General features: G+C 45.0%; 2 protein-coding genes and 1 pseudogene across 2 annotated transcripts; 2 read left to right on the top strand and 1 right to left on the bottom strand.

Moving 5' to 3' along the window:
- Positions 1-1,043, bottom strand: part of LOC124682309 — a 28,281-nt pseudogene extending 27,238 nt beyond the window's left edge.
- Positions 1,044-5,081: 4,038 nt separating this feature from the next.
- Positions 5,082-10,285, top strand: LOC124682314. The gene is made up of 7 exons (XM_047217030.1): positions 5,082-5,435; positions 6,768-6,959; positions 7,066-7,338; positions 7,899-8,001; positions 8,410-8,528; positions 8,965-9,120; positions 9,681-10,285. The coding sequence occupies exons 1-7, from the start codon at positions 5,097-5,099 to the stop codon at positions 10,272-10,274; spliced, it is 1,776 nt and encodes a 591-aa protein (XP_047072986.1). The 5' UTR covers positions 5,082-5,096; the 3' UTR covers positions 10,275-10,285.
- A 3,026-nt stretch (positions 10,286-13,311) lies between these two features.
- LOC124682310 lies at positions 13,312-14,196 on the top strand. The gene is made up of 3 exons (XM_047217025.1): positions 13,312-13,368; positions 13,478-13,730; positions 13,872-14,196. Exons 1-3 carry the CDS (start codon positions 13,312-13,314, stop codon positions 14,003-14,005), a joined length of 444 nt encoding a protein of 147 aa, XP_047072981.1. The 3' UTR covers positions 14,006-14,196.
- The last annotated feature ends 4,294 nt before the right edge of the window (positions 14,197-18,490 follow it).

Genomic DNA, 18,490 nt, shown 5'->3' on the forward strand with positions numbered 1-18,490 from the left:
GGGCGCGCCGGCGTGGCGGCCGGTCTGACCGGATGCTGGGCCGGCCTGGACTTCTTCTTCCTTCCTCGCGCATGCCTCCCGCTCCTCCCTTGCGCGTCCATGGGTTGTCTTGTCCAGCTCCATGTCCAGCTGCTTCTCTCCTCCTCGTGCGATGCTTGCTCCCTCTTCATACCTGATCATACATAAGTAATAGCACTTAGGCAGTATAAAGTTCTCATCAATCAAAGTATCGTTTAGGAACAAGTTCACCTGTTGTTTAAGTAGCTTCGCACGAGCCCTTGTAATAGGTCCAATCCTAACTTCATTGGACTTGAGCTTCACAGTAGCTTCATCTTTATCTTGCAATGACGGAAGTAGTAGTGAGGTAGGGATGTCCTCATCACCTGGTCTGCAAATGGACAATTCTTCCATGCCCATTGCATACAGTCGATGTTGCCAAGCATCCCAGGAAAACCACTCTCTGTATTTTGTGCCAAGATCCGAGCTCTATCTACTGTATTGGGTGTGCGCAGATAAGTCTTTCCAAACACCGCCACAATTGTCCTGCAGAATCTATACATGTAAGCAATGGTCGTGGACTCTGCCATGCGCTGATAGTCATCATGTATATCACCTGCAATTCCATAGGCAAGCATCCGAAGAGTCACTGTGCATTTATGAATTGTTGACAAACTAAGCTCGCCAACGGCGACTCTCTTCAATTTGAAGTATTCGATCTCCCTCAAATTCTCGACTAACTTCTGGAAGAGCCTCCTACTCATCCGGAAACGACGACACAATACGGTATCGCCATGCAATGGATCATCGGCGAAGTAGTCGGTGTAGAGCATGCAATAGCCTTCCATCCTCTTCCTTGGCTTGCTCTGGCGGCGCTCCGGCGCGGAGCCACCAATGACCGGCATGTCCTCCTCAGCGATCATGGCCAAGAGGGAGACGAGGATCGCCAGATGCGCGTCATCTCCAGCGGCGTATTTCGTAGCATCCGCGACAATGAGCTCATCGTCCATGAGCGCGAACATGACGTCCTCATCGTCCGAGTCCATCGCCTTGGCAATTTTATAGCCGAACACCTCGTGTGCAAGGTGGGAGCGTTGTGGGGCTGGATGTAGCAGTGGTGGCGGGAGCAGGTGAACGACGACGGTGGGAAGGGCCGGTGTGGTGGCGAGGGTTTGCGGCGGATTGTATACGGCGGCGGAGTGGGTTCCTATAGTGCATAAAGTGGTCGCGAGGCGAAAAGGAGGAAAATGTTTGTGTTTTTTTTTGCTCTAGTCGCCGACAGGGTTGGCCCGTGTCGTTTTCTCACCACGCCAGCGCCCCCGCTAGCCCCCCTGTAGATTGGGTTCGTCCTGGGTGCGCCGGATGAAGAGTTGGGCCGCGTTGGCGGAAAAACAAATTTTGGGGGCTGTGGCTAGGCGCCTGTTTTGCGCCGGTGCCCCCAAATCAGCTATTGGGGGCCTTTGCGAAGAGCGAGTGGAGATGCTCTAATTTTAACAGAACTAGCGCTACCTTAGACTCCTTTCTTTGTAGTTTGTACTATCTCCATCCCAAAAACCACAAAGCTTAAAGCTTTTTTTTTAAAAAAAAAGTCTAACCAATTAAAGTTTGGCCAAACTTTTAGAACAATGTGTTAATAAATATAGTATTTTGTAGATACCATACGAAAACATATTTCATTATCTATTTAATGATATTAGTTGTATTTTGCATGTTAATAATTCTTTGGTAAAAACTTAATCAAACTTGACATAGTTTGACTTCCTAAAAATAATATAAACCTGGATGGAGATAGTACAAACTAGCTAGACTACTGCGTACACGACAACTCCAAGTGAGACTCAAACTTAGTGTAGCCACACATGGTAACTTAGCACTAAACGAAACAATTCTGATCCACGACCAAGCAAGATTATTGCGAAAAATCTTCCTCTAATCCACGACCAGGCAAGAAGACACTACCTGGATCATGGCATGGAAGCAACAAGGGGATTCCCTGAGATGCTTGAAAGCATCGATTTGCATGCATTGGCACTACAAGAACTATTCATTTGCTTGCCAACGAATGTACGAAGGGCATGAAGGAGGTTGCAGTCAGATGAGGAACGTTGGAGTTGGCATGCATTCTTCGTTGTGGCTGGATCTCACAATGACATCGACGTGATGCAGTGTTCCGATGTGTTTTTGAAGCTTGTTGAAGGCTGGTCCCCTCCGGTAAACTATGTGATCAATGGTCATGATTACACAAAGGGATACTATCTGGTGGATGAATCTATCCGAGATGGACAACATTTGTGAAGACAATCTCGATCCTACTCTGGGGAAAAAGGGTTTGGTTTGCTCAGCGCCAGGAGGTTGCAGCCTTGCAGGAATAACGTCTAGAGGACATTTAATGTGCTCCAAGCTCGATTTGTTATTGTCAGATTCAGGCTCTTATCCCATCGAATGATCTAATAACGGATGTGATGACTGTCTGCGTAATCTTGCACAACATAATCATCGAGAGTGGGCTGGAGTAGCCGTACCCTGTCAATGATGTTGTTGCAGTGAAGAGTACATCGCGTTTTCGAGGTGGCGACGTGGCACTTTTGACTCTTGTCGGACACGCATCGTTGTTAGAGAATAGATTAAGTCTTATATTTACCATTTGTTAACTGAATTAAAATTCAACAGTTTCTGCGAAATCATGTCTGGCCAGCACGAGCGCTGGAGCGAGGTCCCACTTGGCAAGTGGCCCTATAGGAAGGCATCTTCCCACGAGCGCTGCAGCTAAGGTCCCTTCCTTGCACCTGACGTCACACGTCGGCCGCGGGTAGCCCGGGTCACTGTCATGCGGGGTCCACAGTGACAGGTCCCACGTGTAGGTGTGTGGACAGGTCGTCTGGGTAAGAGAAGTACGGTCTACTTTGGGCTCCGAGCAATCATTCCTGCGACGCTGTCTGTATGTCGCGGCCCCTGGGTCATGTGGAGCTGACCAGTTGGCCGTCCATGTGACTACACGCTGTATCCCCGGGCCCACATGCTTCGCTAACTACTCCAGCATTTCAGGTTCCAGAGCTCGCTGATTTCCTGGGATGGCATTTTGAGGTTTGATGGGGGTGTTCCTGCAAAGGTATCCATCGCCAATATAACTTTCAGAAATGGACGTGGTTGCTCGTAACCTTGGCAATACGAAATAGAGGCACTCTTCTTGGACTCAGAAAATAGGTGAATTGTCTTCGGTGTCAAACACAAATTTGTACTCCCTTCGGTTTAAACTAGTTACTCCGTATCATAAATTTAGATGTACTTATATACAAAATATGTCTAGATACATATACAAATCAGCAACAACTAATATCGAACGGGGAATGTTATGTTTGGTTGTACATGAGTGTACGCGATAACATGGTTTTGAAACATAAACTTTGTAATACATTTGAAAGCTTATACCATGCAAAAAATAGATATCCCCAAAAAACAAAATATGTACGACCTATGTTTGCAAGAGCTATCGCAAACAAGTAAAGGAGGATCATCATCGTCAAATATTCAAAACATTCAAAGATGAGTTAACTTCTTATTTTTATCCAATGAATGTCGCCGGCGCACCCACCCCTGCTACTCAATGTTCTTAATATTGAAGCCTTTGTTTTCTACAATAATGCACAATTTGGTCCGCACTCAACCATATTTGCAAGCTGGTCTTATACATTATTTACCAACACATTTTTTTTCTTCAAAAACATGAAAACATAATATAGAGACGCACTAGCATGCACACAGAACGGAAATGGTGAATGGAACCTAGGTACGCGCGCACCCGTTTACGAAAAGTTCAAAAAAATACTATGTAAAAGTTTCCAAAAAATGTGAAGTAAATTTTTGCATGTAGATATTATGTTGGTACTTACTCATGTGTGTTTTTACGGAAAAATACCATTGTGTGTGACCTACACAAAAATGACAAAATGCAAATTCCTATTCCTGTGAATAGTACAAATTCCTGTTCACTATTCTCATTTGGATATTTTGTCATTTTTATACAGGCCACACACAATGGTATTTTTTCGTGAAAACTCACACGAGTAAGTATCAACATAATATGTACATACAAAATTTTACTTCATATTTTTTGGAAACTTTTAAATAGCATTTTTTTGAACTTTTCGTAAACGGGTGCGCGCGTACCCAGGTTCCAATCCTCCGGGTCGGCACACAGAACGTCTACTAAGACTGAAGTCATGGAGCTTCAAAATCGATGAAGATACCATTGGCGCTCGCCATCAACCGAATCAGTATAATCCATGTGAAGTTATCACAACTAGCTTTATTTACATCTAAGTAATATTTGCTTCGATCATGAGAAATTTAGAGAAAGCATTACATGTTCATTGATCAAGCTAGCTACAAGCAACCTGGTTAATAAACAAGGACCAGCTATTTTATGAGCCGCTTTATTCGTCTCTCGAAAAAAAATGAACTCTACCTTCCCCATCGAACAGAAAAAATGACTCTACATTCTGCATAGAATGTTGATGCCTACCTGTTCCAAATAATAGATGAATCAACACATGCTTCGACCACTTCCACTTGTGCTAAATAAAAAGTAGAGGCGGATCTAGAAACTTCTCGAAGCATGCGCAAACATGTTTTTCAGGTAATTTTCTTTTGAAAATCAATACCATATATATTTTATAGTAGCAAATAATACGCAATAGAGATACACGAGATGACTTCAAAGATTATAAAAAAAAATCTAAAAGATTATATCATGGAACAAGAGTTCGAACATCTTAACGATTTGCTCTTTTTTTAGACTTTTAAGCCAAACCTTATTTCATTGCTTGAAGCTCAAATTTCGGGTGTCATCCTGGAAAGATGTTTTCTTGTATCAAAATCCTAATAGCCTTTGAGAAAAAAGTAAGTACTAATAAAACACAAAGGTAAAAACACAAGTCTCCCTCACTTGCAAGCTACTGCAGCTTTTCAAATCGACCCCTCTACAAAGCAGAGTTTGCTCTTCCCCCGTCTTCGTCGCCACTTCAAGTCTTTCAACGCCCTCTCGCGACGCGATCGCCCAAATCAAATCCTACCTGCTCGCTCGCTCGCCGCGAATCCCGATGCCCGCCACCGTGGCCGCCGCGGCGGCCGCCTCGGGAGGCGCGCTCCTTCTCTACCTGCTCATCAACACCTGCCGCCCGCTGCCGCCGCCGCGCGCCGAGGGTGCGGCGGGGGAGGAGGAGGCGCCGCTTCTTCTGTCGCGGGCGGAAGAGGCAGCGCGCCGGGGTGGCGACTTCGCGGAGGACGGAGAGGAGGCTTGGCCGCACAGTCCGCCGGTGTCCTGCTGCGAGGCCGCGGCGGTGGCCGCGCGCACGACGCGCCGCCTGTGGGAGCTCCTCGTCGGCCGGTGGGGCCTCCACGGCCTCGCCTTCGGGATCAAGCGCCACATGAAGCGCCAGGTCCGTCAGACATCACTTCTGTATTGTAGCATCCGTACTACTCTGCTGTGCCTCTGTTCGTGCGTGCTTGCTCTGCTTTTTTTACTTGCATAAGTACAGTGACAATTTCGACCAATGGCCTAAGGTAAGCGACTGATCATGATGTTCTAATTTTAGTAAATGCGTGGATATTCCTACAGGGTGATACTAAGATTGGCTCGAGTGGTTGGCTAGTCGCTCTCAGTAGACTGTTTATGGCCTTTAATTTTGTATTTGGCTCGAGTGAAGGCAAGATTACTTTCTATTCTAAGGTTTCACATGAGTTGACTTGCAAGAAAAGTTTAATTTTACTGTAGTTTATCCTGTGAAAGCAGTGCTTTGGTTTTGGTCACTCTGGCTTGCTTTTGCTTCACCTTGGCTCGGACCAGTAGTGAACTCGGATCATGGTGATGTGCCTACTTGGGCTTTCTGTAAAAATGGTTAAGTCCCTCCACTTGAATTGTGTTCAAGTACAACTAATAGTATTGACGTCTGACACTAAATGGTACTCACTCTGTTTCATATTACTCGGCATATAAGGTTTGGTCAAACTCAAATTTTCCAAGTTTGACCAATTATATGTGGAAATATAATACTACCTCCATCCCAAAGGCTTACGGCTTATATTTTTTTCTAGAAAGTCAAACTATGTCAAGTTTGACCAAGTTTTTATCAAAAATCATTAACATGTAAAATACAAAATCAATATCATTAGATAGATAATGAAATATAGTTTTATATGGTATCTACAAAATATCATATTTGTTGATATATTCTTCTAAAATTTTGGTCAAACTTTACTTGGTTTGACTTTTCAAAAAAATGTAAGCCTTCAGCGTTGGGAATTGGGATGGAGCTAGTATTATTTAGAAAATCAAAATGTATCATTAGTAATAATAAAATATACTATCATATAATTTACATTTGATTTTGTATATATTAATATTTTATCATTAATAGTTGGTCAAAGATTACAAACCTTGACTTTGACCAAACCTTATGTTCGGAGTAATATGGAACGGAGTCAGTAGGAAGAAAAAAAAGTTAGAGGTACTGGTGAGAGACATTCCTACTCTTTTCGATAACAGACCCAGGTAGATTCACTGTTATGTTTATCTTGGCAACAGCTACAATCAGCATAAGCTTAGCATTTTCTTTTGGTTGCATAAGAATATGGCCATATTAGAATGCTCGAAGTGGATCAACTATGCAAATATTACCACTGTGCTTCTATATTACTATCTCCATTACACTGCACAGAAAATGGAAGAAAATATCTGTTAATTACTGTGTTTTTTCTTGCATGTGCTCTAGGGTAATTTGCAGCACGAGTATAGTGGAAATGACTGCGTTCAACTAAAAGGCCACGAGGCGTGTACTGAAGTAGCTTATCTTCTTGAGTACTTGAAACTTTGCATGTTCTACTCAAAGGAAAGATTTTCTGAATTCCTAAAGTTTGGTGGGTACAGTCAAGAAGACATTCTCATCCACAAGTCTAGGGCGAGGGTGAGTAAGTATCACTATATTCTTCCTATCTCTCTCTTTAAGGTATACTTGTTCTAAGGAATGCCCCCTAAAGTATGACTCATTCTTGACTCCTTACTTGATGCAGCTTATGCAACCTTCTTTTGCACTTGTGCGTGACAAAAGATCCAAGTGCTTTCTGCTTTTCATTCGGGGCGCTATCAGTCCTAAAGAGCGTCTGACGGCAGCAGCTTCTGTTGAAGTTCCTTTTCACCATATAGTATTAAATGATGGACAGATTGACAATGTAATCTTAGGATATGCACATTGTGGAATGCTTGCTGCAGCTCGTTGGATCGCTAACCTTGCTATCCTCCCTCTTCGCGATGCAATAGGAAAATTCCCCGACTACAAAGTAAAGGTAATTTTCAGTATTTAAGTTTTTGTCTACCTTGCTAAGGAGGTGAGGAATATATTTATTTTTGAATTTTAGCAGTTGGAGGTTGACACATAATAAGGAAAGATTGGTCTCATAAGCTTGACAAAACAATGGCACTCCTCCCTGTAACCTTTACTGATTTTACCGTATATTATGAAGTACAATGCTACTACCAATAAGCTTATTATTGAAGTAAGCTATTTACTATTGAATTCAGAGTTAGCTTTCTAGACAGGCTGCACTGCTTTACATTGCTGCAGATTATATGCCTTTTCCGATATTCATTGTTATATTGGTACTTTTTGGTAGAACTTAATGTAAATATTGATATGCATGCATTGGCATTTATTCGTACCTTCTAAGCTAGTTCATTCATTGATGCTAGCTTACTCCTGTGTGCAAAAACAAGAAAAAATAGATTTTGTGTGAATTAGTATCACTGGAACATTGTATCAGCATGTAATAAATCCTCTGCCTCTGTCACACCATGTTTACTTGTCTCAGATGATCCAGTCCAACACATTATGTATCTTTTGCGCTAGGTCATTGGGCACTCAATGGGAGCAGGCATTGGAGCAATTCTGACGTATATTCTCCGTGAGCAATATGATTTTACATCATGCACATGTCTAGCGTTTGGTCCCGGTAAGTGACTACTACATAAGCTATGCCCTTTTGTGTACTTATATGAAACTTGTTGGTTATCATTCACTAATAGTTGCCTGAACATTTCAGAACCTATCGTCTTTTCAGATAATCAGATGTTTACTATGATTTTGTGTGTGCAAACTTGTAGCTATTTTGATGTTTGTTGAATGGTGATAAAGTTTTTAGTAACAAAAACTTTCAAAAAATAGCATGCTTTAACTGTGATGGGAAGCATTGTAGCAGATATCTTTACCTTGAGAAATGTCATTACTGAACACAAAATTTAATCCAATTGTATATGACTTTATAGATTATTCTACCATCTAATCTGAGAAGTGACAACAGTATATGAAGTTTGTAAACATATCATTTATAAGTTCTGAAGTATCTTTTTGTGCTACTTAGCTGCATGTATAACTTGGGAGCTGGCGGAATCAGGCAAAGATTTCATCACATCTCTTGTCAACAGAGATGATGTGGTGCCAGCATTTTCAAAAGTTTCTATTGAGAGCCTCCGATCTGAGGTATTCTGATGGCCACTATTCTATACATCAACATACAAAAAAAGTGTAGGTTGGACCTTCGCAGACATGGACTTCATTTGCAGTTGACACGAAAACACCAAAGTACTTGGCAAGTAATAAGTTGCTATCCTGTAATTTGTTTTTGCAGGCATTCTCTAATATTCTGTATAAATTATGATAAGATTTCCCATTTTCTTGAAAATAAACCGCACATGTGCTGATATAGTGAAGCAACAAAGGTTTAACTTATAAAAATAAAAATATGAATCTCATTTTCGTTGTCATTCTGGATTACATGATTATCTTCCTTATGTCAACCTGATATAGACCAGATAACACTATTAAATCTGGAAAGTGTTGATGTTAATGAATACTGACATCCAATTTCTTGCAATTTGTTCTATTTTCAATATAGTTTTTTGTCTTCCTACTGCAGGTAATGGTATCATCGAAGCTGGATGATCTGCAGGATCAAGATCACCTTAGTTTATTTGCGAAAATAAGTCAGCATGTAGCTTTAGCAAAGTCTCACATGCTGTCCATCTCTCATCCAACGGCGAAGACTGACGAAGTTTCTTCCAGCATTTATGAGGTAACTTAAGCTCCTGCCTTTTAGTACATGTGAACCTCTAATGCGAGCATACACTAAGATAATGATGATTTTACATGGTCACTTTGTGTCTTAGAACTTTTTGAAGGAACTATAGTCTAGCACCAGTATCAGTTTTGAACCACTGGTTGTATTATATTAGTGACAGGCAGGATCCGCTGATCCTTTCTGATACCCTGTTCCAATCAGTACCAATAGCACTAGCAACAGTTGGCCTACAAAATCTCTTTTTTATTTAGCAGTTGGTACATTTAGTACCAATGCTTATCCTTTTGCTGATAATGCAAGCTTTGCAAATTCACTGTGGTGCTTGACGTAATAATTTTCCACCATGCACATTCTACTCCTGTCTTGGTTCCTTGGGGAAGTGACTCTATTTTACAAACGTACTTAATGTACTAGTGAAATGGAACTACGTAAATATATAGAATAAAGCGACTATAGTTTTATGATCAAAATCAGTTTGTGGTGTGATTCCTCTGCCCATACAGAAGATCAGTGTTTTTTTTTACTTTTGACAATTTTGGCATTCTGTCATGCAGCCCTTGCTGAAGGAAGCACCAGAAACCACACAGCTTGAAGCAAATGAGCCGAACATTGAATGTAGTCAGCAGCAAGTAGACCTCGAGGCAAATCCAGAACATGACTTTCCAGCTACATCTGTGGAGACTTCTGAAGAAAAGATTATCCTGGTTAACAAGGAGGATGCTGCCAGTGTCACATCGGTTGCTCTTTCATACTTTCCATCGCATGGGTACACGGACAGTAACAGAGATACGGAACAAGCATCCTTTGCTAGAGAGGAAGAAGCACCGTCCCTGAAGCCGCAGAATGGTGTCGGCAAAGAAAAACAGAAAGAATGCCCGTCCGCCCCTGGCTCGCGCCAACTTTTCCCTCCTGGGAGAATCATCCATATGGTCGTGCAGCCCTCACTGGACCAGAATCCTGGCGAAGGCAGCAGCAACAAGGAGATCATCGGTATCTACGAGACGCCCAGAGAATTGTACGCAAAGATAAGGCTCGCGCCGAATATGGTAAATGAGCATTACATGCCTAGTTACATAAGCACTATGGAGTCATTGTTGGAACAGCTTAATAGCAATAACATTGTAAGTACAACATTGAATGATTTGTGAAACTGTTCTAGAACACATCCAATTCTTTTATTGCAATGAAATCATATCATTTTCTGTTTTTTTATTAGATTGGAATTCCAAGGAGGAATCCGACCGCCTGTGATATTTTTTATCCCGGGCTCCACGGAGCCTAGAATTTGCAAAATTAAAAGAAACACAGTATTTATAAGTTTAAGAAATTGTAAAAAAAAATCCGGCAAATATGTGTAGATGTGATCTATATTTATGTGGTCAATAACCTAAGTAGTGTCCAGATACATCCAAATTTAGACAAACTAGCGACATCCTTGTATGAACTAAGGTGGTAGTACAATCTTATTGATAAATTTCTTCTGAGCTAAAAAAATGGTCTATATGTATAATAGGAAATAGCGCGACCCACAATTTGTTTCCTTAGCCCAGAAATAGGCATATATATTTTTAATAAATTTCACTCTTGCATCGCATAGCAAGGACCTGTTTGTACGTGAAAAATAATTCGGATTCCAAACTGCAAAATTCAAAATATGTTTTTCGATTTATTTCAAAATGATGATTCATGGAGCCCGAGATCAACTCCCTATGGGAGGAAAACCGCGGACCACGTCGGTTTGGTAGTCGCGTGGGGGAGTCCAAGCCGGACTCCTGACTTGCCTTCCGGCCGATACAAGCGGAATAGGTCCCTTCTCTCGCCGGCATATTTGCTCGCCGGCCGGAGCGGAGAGAGAGATAGAAGCCGTTCGATCGCGGGGTGACAGGAAGCGTAGAATCCGACGAAAGGATGACTGAAACCAGTGAAGCCAGCCGTGCCGCGCCCGTGAAGGACAAGGATCCGCCGCCGGAGCCGAAGCCGGAGACGCAGAAGATGCAGGTGGAGGAGGAGGTGAGCTGGCGGCAGCCGCCACCTCGCTCTACCTTCGATCTCCCGCCGTACTACCAGGATCCAGATCCCGAGGCGCCGCAGTACTTCCACGACATGGCCGAGTTCTACCTGGAGGCGGCCCGCCGCCTCCCCATCGCCCAGATGCCGAGGCTCGCCTGCTACCTCTCCTTGGGCGGCCTCCTCCTCGGCCTGAACGATCCGGTCACCAACATCATCGTTAACGCCATCTACCTCATGGGAAGCTCCAGAGCCTCCGACGCCCTGCCGGCCGGCGTCGACCCGGTGCGGCACGCCGCGGACAGGGCCTCGTACGTCCGCATCGCGCGCCAGTCCCGCGCCGCGCTCGTCGTCTTCATGACCTTCTACTTCCGCCACCTCACCCAGGCCCAGGCCAAGCGCTACCTCCGCGCCGCCCGCCACGACCTCGCTCTGGCGGTCGGCCTCGTCGAGCAGCACCGCAATGGCGGCTTCGAGCTGTCCCCGGACTGCAGCAGGACCAGGGCAGCGCTCCGTTACGCCGCCGAATCACCCATGCTGCTGCACGACCCCGACGACCTAGTGCAGCTCCTGGCATCCAGGTTCCCCTGCCACCTGCTCGACCCTGTCCTCGACGACCTCCGCCGAGGGGGACAGCTCAGCGTCGGCCGCGTCAACGACATCCTCAACTTGCTTCGGCACCCATGGTCGCCGCCGCCGCCGCCACTGCCGGCCCCCACTCCCGGCACCTTCCATGACGCCGACGGGAACGTCACCATAATCGCCAACATCGGGCAGGACCTCTTCTCCACCACCACCATTACAAGAGACCGTGCCGCAACTTTGAATATCAACAGAAACGGCGACTTTGTCACCACGACCACCATCTCGAGGCATCCTAGCCGCCCCGACAATGACGATTTGGCCGTCGCCGCCTATCTGACCACTGGTTCGGACACGGAGAGCAGGCTACGCTCCTTCCTGAGCAGCACCACCGCGCTTCAACTGCAACCGGATACCAACTCTCTCAAGATGTGTCTCCTCGACACCATACACGGCCTGTACATCCAGGCGCTCGCCATGCTGCCAAACGACCACCAGCCCCACCTCCTCGGCGCCATGCTGGCCGCCGGGCACTGCTACGGCGTCATGGAGGACCCCGTGTCCAACATCGTTGTCAACTCCATCTGGTACAACGCACGCTTCCCAGAAGCCCAAACCGCCAACGAGGAAGACGAGGCCACCCGTGCCGAATCATCTTCGCTCCATGGACTTATCGCCATTCTCCGCGCCGATCGCGGCGTCACCGAGCAAGAGGCGGTGGCATGCCTCCGTGACAACCGCCGCAACCTCTCTAAGCTGATGATGACGATGATGAGCTCTCTGAACCACCAATCTTTGGCTGGCGCGGCAGAGGCGGCCAAACACCCCCAGCCGGCTGCCCTCGTGGCATTCCTCACGACGTTGCTGACGTCTGAGAAACGTGATCGACTGCGCTCCTTGCTGACAAACAAAAGTGCTCTCTCCAATGCTGACTTCAAAGAACTAAACACGATGATAGCCGGCAATGACGTTGCAGCAGCACCGGTGCAAATAATGGCTGCGATTCCTGATCCGGGCCAATCGGCCTTGAACACAATGCCTGGGGCGACGGTGCCAGGGTTTGGAATACCGGGAGCGTCCATCTTCAACACGATGCCTGCCACCGCGCCGGTGCAAACAACGGTGAAGTCTTATGTTCGTACCATAGTTGCCGGCGAACCGGATCGTCCGGATCGAGGAACGGGATCGGGGAACGAGATTCGTCATGCCGGCGAACAAGGATCGGTCAGAGGTACACATCTCCGGTACGACAAATTGGATCGTGGATCGCGATCCACTTTAGTTTGGGTCGATGGAGGAGATGGAGGAGCAGAAAGAGATGGAGAAGAAGCTCTCGCTGACGCAGAAGCACGGCACCGGCGGCGAGCTCGCGTGGACGGCCTTCTTCCTGGCCTTCTTCTTGGGCGCGGCCGTGGCAGTGGGCCAAGACGGCCTTCTTCCTGGCCTTCTTCCTGTGGCAGTGGGCCAAGCTGGCGTGGGATCGTGAGTTCGTGGTCCGGCCACGAATTACATCGATCCGCTGTCGTTCCCGATCCCCGATCCGGGTCGATCGATCCGGGATCGTGGAACGCGCCACCGACCCCGAACCTGGCAACTATGGTTCGTACCAAGGTTGAAGAACTGCTTTTGGACTACGGACGTAATTATCCTCTGGTACGTGTATATTTATACAGACTCCATTTCTTATATACCTCTCAATTACTCACTGCCGTCGGTTGGCCGTTGCCGTCCTTACTAGTCTGTTCAATTTTGCTTGTTTCAGGGACCTCAGTACAAGCTTGGCGTCATCTGCGGAATGGCGTCGAAATCATGGTACTGCTTAGGCACAACATGCTACCATGTCAACTTTCTGGCGAGCACCCTTGTTGTTGTTCCAAATGACGATGCTACCACGTCACCCCCTCCAGAGTGCAAACTATTCTTCTCCGAATTCTGGACCAGAGCTGATGACGGCTTTGAACCCTCAAAGAAGCCACCCGTCTGCTGCCCGATTCAGGACTACCATGCATTCCCTGGTAAGCCAGCCATTGAACCTCTTTTCACAGCTATGATGATTACGGTAGAATTGCATCAACAACGATGCAAAGGGATTTACAGCCAGGTCTTGATTATAGATTGACATGAGCATATCATGTTTGTTTTGATTTTGTGAACAGGTCGCTGCTTCATCTGCGAGTGCGCTTTGGTACGGATTGTGCATCCCCCTTGTGGCAACTACTTCTTGCGCCAAGAGTACTCCACTGATTCTCTATGTGCCATCGCGGAGCGTCATGCAGAATTTGGTGAGTAGGGTATATGTGGTCAACACTGATCTTGGTGAGTAGGATGCAAGTGGTCGTGGAAAGGGTATATATGTTTGTGTGGTTGGCTTCTAGGCTGAGGATAGTTTCATGGTGTCGGTTGTAACGTTTGTCATAGTTGTTATCCGTGTTCTCCTCTTGAGTGGTCGGGTGTTCACCAAATGCTCTTCTAGGCTAGCTTCTTTGGGCCAAGTTGTTTGATGGAGTGTTCGCTCTCTTGAGATTGTACAAACATTCCTTTTCTATCAATGAATTGAAGCGTAATACTTTTTGCGTTTTCATCATGAAACAAATTATTAAAATACAGCGCCGAACGCGGAACAGAAAGGAGTGTTGCTCGTCCTTCAGGAGCTTGCAAATAGTTTGTAGTATCCTTGATCTTATGTTGATAATCCATTCTAAAATTATCTCAGTATCTGGTCTACTGTCGCTGAAGGCAACTTCAGTAAAACCATCTGTCAACTAGTGTATTGGTGAATTGCGATGCATGTTTTTCTTTCTCGTGCATGTTTTTTGTGCTATTTATTGCACGTGGAGGAAAATAGCTGAAGCTAAGGATTGTGTTTTTGTTCCTGGTGCTATCCTTTTTGACATGTCGTTTTTCTAAACAATGCAAAAGATTTTCCATGTTTTTATGGAGAAGAGGTTTCGGAAACATTTGCCTACACTTTTAAGGTAAAGTCTATTCTTTTAAGGTAAAGTCTATTCTCCCAGAATTACATTGCTCAAGAATTTAGCCCTGGCAAGGCTCCAAGCCTTAGCCTCAGTCTTTGATTCTAGATATGACAGCGGTCGTGATTGATGAAGTGTGACGGAAGAATCTCGCTCTTTCCAAATTTCCCAAGAGATGACCATGACAAAATAGGCTATCGCCTTTCTAGCCGTCAATCTTTGGAGAGCAAGTTTGGTCCACCAAGTGTTAATGTTGGGATCGTTGGCTGAAAGCTCCCGGGTCAAATCATGGATGCCACACAAAGGAAGGATCTCCTCCCCAATAAATGAATAGAGAACCTACACTTTTAGAGAAGACGCACCTCCGATTCTTGAACTTGGTTTGAAAGAGTGGCAATTTCCACAATTTGGCCACACTCCTTTGTAGTCTATCCGCAGTCCCCGCCGCTCTCGTCTCCCTCCTCCTCTCCTTCCCCACCAAATCCAGGGCTAGCCAGGCCCTCCTCTTTCTTATCTGGCGGTGGCCGGAGTTGAAAAGGGCGAGGGTCCCATCCGTGTACAATAGTAGCAGTCTAGGGATACGTTTAGATCTTCGTTGTTTGAGTTTGGCGTCATGCCGTTAGCTTGGAGTGTTTCGTTGATGCGTGCCGGTTGCATTTGGCAACTTTGGGTGGTGCTCCTCTGCTCTGTGGTGCTCCTATGGGTGGAGACGAAGGCGGGGATGATCTGCACCACCAACATCTCCTTCAGTAAGTCCGACAGTCCTCCAGATCTAGATTTGGAGGCTCTGGGCTATGCAGACGGCTCTCTATCAGAGTTTATTTCTATCTTCTTTGGCCAAGGTGATGGAGGAAGGGGGCGATGGAGCACCGTTCTACGTCGAATTTGCATGGTAGGCTTCTAAATCTAATATTTTTTGGAGTTCCTCCACAGAGGACGAGCAACGGCAGCAACCCTCTTGCCTTTGCTTCTTATGGACGGTAGGCAGCCCTCCAAGGCGACGATCTACTGGTCCGTCAACCTACTGGCTGTGGGCCATGTGGGAGGCCCTTTAACTCCAACCAAAGACCACACAGAAGTGCTACACCAAGTACTTCGTCCCCCGAGGTGGCATCACTGCTCCGGCCGTTGAGTTCATCCTCATGTTGTGGCGGAGAAGGTCCCAAAGGACACGATTGCATTTTCCCTTTTCTTCTTGTGGTCCTTGGTGTGAAGTTCCACTTTGTAATTCCCTATCATCTTTGGACCTTTCTGCAATGTGTAATCCCATCGCTATAATATAAGAATCTCAAGGTCCTTCGGGGCCCAACCCTTCTTAAATAAGTCTATTTTGCATTACGAACCAAGCAAAAAAATCCGCTTTGGTGGAGCCCAAACTTTCCAAACCGAAGCACTGAGAGACATTGAAATTATCCCTTCATATTGCATTTTGGCCTTTTCTCCATTTTCAACCGTAACTACCGTAGCCATCGCAAAATGCTCACGATTGTTTTAATTGCAAGGCCCCCTAGGCCTATCCGTGCCTTTTTCTCATCTATCCACTCAAGCCAAAGACATCTAATCCTTAAAGCGGCGACAAACTTGTCGAGGTGTAGTATACCAAGGCCACCAAGCTTGGTGGAAGGTAATTAACTTTGCATTTTTTACCGCAAACTTTCTCTCCTCCCACCCACAAATAATCTCTTATGAGGGGTTCTTTTTGTAACCTCTTCCGGAAGATCAATAGAAATGATATGGTAGATAGCTTGTGGTGTGACATATTAACATTCTTCCAATTCCCGGAGGTAAACTTTCCTACTATTTTATCTTCAAGATAATGAAGGTCCGCTCTTCTTCGTCTGTGAACACTCAAAGGAAGCCTCAAATATCGCATTGGGAAGGTGGTTGCAATATGTCATCATGATGAAGATCCTCATAACAATAGGGGTGACAAGACTTTTTTTTGGCTATTTGCACTCATGTCGGGAGGCAAGGTTTTCAATATCTTCTATGCTTGGTGCCACGAGGACCTCCGTGAGAAGTGCGGACATAGGATTTCTCCCTCAGAGAGGGTGGAGGAGCCCTTCCGAAGTTTCCTTATATAGGAGATGATTATTGGGATTAATGGCAGGGACAAAAATGAGGGGCGATAGAGGATCGCATTGCCTAAGGCTAAGTCCATGCTTAATTGGGTCACAAGCCACATCATTGAGGATAACTCATGAGGTGGAGGTTGAGAGAAGAGCCCAAACCCAATCGCAAAACTTTTGTGTGAAGCCACAATGACGAAGAAGATCTATCAGATAGTCCCATCTAACAGAATCAAAATCCTTCTTTATGTCATGCTTGAAGATGAGTCAAGGAGTTTCTGGTTGGTGGAATTTCCCTTCAAGTTTTCTCATGTAATTGCCATGAATGCTTCTCTTATTAATGTAAGAACTTTCCAAATTTTCCACAAGGGAGTCCATATGGGGACCAAGACTTGATTCCATCATATATCTTGGCAATGTATTTTGCAATTGCATGTCTGAGGCTAATTGGCCTAAAATCCGACACATCTTTGGCTCCCTCTCTATTTAGAGTTAATTCTATATTGTAGGTGTTGATCCAATGGAGTTGTGTCACACGAAGGCTATGGAAATTGTTGATGACTTGCATGACATCCATTTTGATTTTTTATTCCAACATTCTTCATAAAAACCCTCGGTGTGGCCATATCGACACCTTGTCTATAGAAGACCCAAAAATGTAACTCTTGAAATCTTATTCAACGAACTCTCCATCTAATTAAGTTGGAAAGATCACAATCCGGCACCGGTATGTTAGCCCAATTTAGATCTGAGGGTCAAGGGGCTCCTTTCTTCATGAAAGATGATAAGTGGTTTTGGATGATTGTTTTATTTTCCTCATGGATTGTGACCGACCCACTGTTGTTTTTCACCTTATGATCTAAACTATTTCTCCGTCTAGCATTAACACGAATGTTGAAGAATCGAGTGTTGGTGTCACTCTCTCGAAGATTAATAACTCTTGAGGCTTGTCTATTTCTTGCACGCTCGGCCACTGCCATGCTAATTACCTTTCTCTTTAGTCTCCTCCAAAGGTGTTTTCATTCATGACTAAGGATTCTAGATTCTTTGGAAATGTCAAGCCTCAAAATGACATTTCAATCCATGTGAAGTTGCACTTTAGATACCAACAAAAGCTTTTTTGCTCCATTTTCATTAGACATTGAGAAACCCTCTTTAGCTCGTGGAAAAGACGTTTGCAAGGTTCCACATGAGGGAGACGCTCATTCCAAGTTTCATGCACTACATCCATGAATTGTGACATTTTAATCCACAAGTTCTCGAATCGGAAGAATTTTGGTTTCTTTTTTGTCCTGGTATCGCTTGCAATGGACGAGGAGAGGACGTGTAGGATGTGAGTTGGGAACTCAATGTCCCATTCTTCATTGCAAAAGAAGGTGTCTCGGTTGCTAAAAGTTGGATCATCCCTCTCATAGCTCCATGTGAACTTCAAGTATTGGAGGTGAATTTCTTTAAGCTCACAAGAGTTGAGGGTGTTACGGAAGCGCACCATCCTACTACGGTTGGAGTTTTGATGGTTTTTGTCTTTTGCTCGGTAAAGTTGGTTCAAATCACTCGTGACCAGCCACTTTCTTCTCGAGTTTGTTTTTTCACTAAGAAGCTCTTGATAGAAATCATCTTTGATGTTGTACTTTGTTGGGCCGAGACATTTGTATGTTTGAAGGTTGTTTTGGTTTGCACAATGGTGGCCATGTAGGAGATTAATTATTGGCCTATTATGATATGATTAATATA

Source organism: Lolium rigidum, unplaced genomic scaffold (assembly GCF_022539505.1).
Source record: "Lolium rigidum isolate FL_2022 unplaced genomic scaffold, APGP_CSIRO_Lrig_0.1 contig_8472_1, whole genome shotgun sequence".
Classification (NCBI taxonomy): Eukaryota; Viridiplantae; Streptophyta; class Magnoliopsida; order Poales; family Poaceae; genus Lolium; species Lolium rigidum.

Excerpts from the sequence above, each read along its gene's own strand:
- LOC124682314 (XM_047217030.1), top strand. The coding sequence starts at position 5,097 with ATGCCCGCCACCGTGGCCGCCGCGGCGGCCGCCTCGGGAGGCGCGCTC. Across the intron at positions 6,960-7,065 it reads TCCACAAGTCTAGGGCGAGG|CTTATGCAACCTTCTTTTGC; the intron begins GTGAGTAAGTAT and ends TACTTGATGCAG. Across the intron at positions 7,339-7,898 it reads TCCCCGACTACAAAGTAAAG|GTCATTGGGCACTCAATGGG; the intron begins GTAATTTTCAGT and ends CTTTTGCGCTAG.
- LOC124682310 (XM_047217025.1), top strand. The coding sequence starts at position 13,312 with ATGGTTCGTACCAAGGTTGAAGAACTGCTTTTGGACTACGGACGTAAT. Across the intron at positions 13,369-13,477 it reads ACGGACGTAATTATCCTCTG|GGACCTCAGTACAAGCTTGG; the intron begins GTACGTGTATAT and ends TGCTTGTTTCAG. Across the intron at positions 13,731-13,871 it reads GGACTACCATGCATTCCCTG|GTCGCTGCTTCATCTGCGAG; the intron begins GTAAGCCAGCCA and ends TTTTGTGAACAG.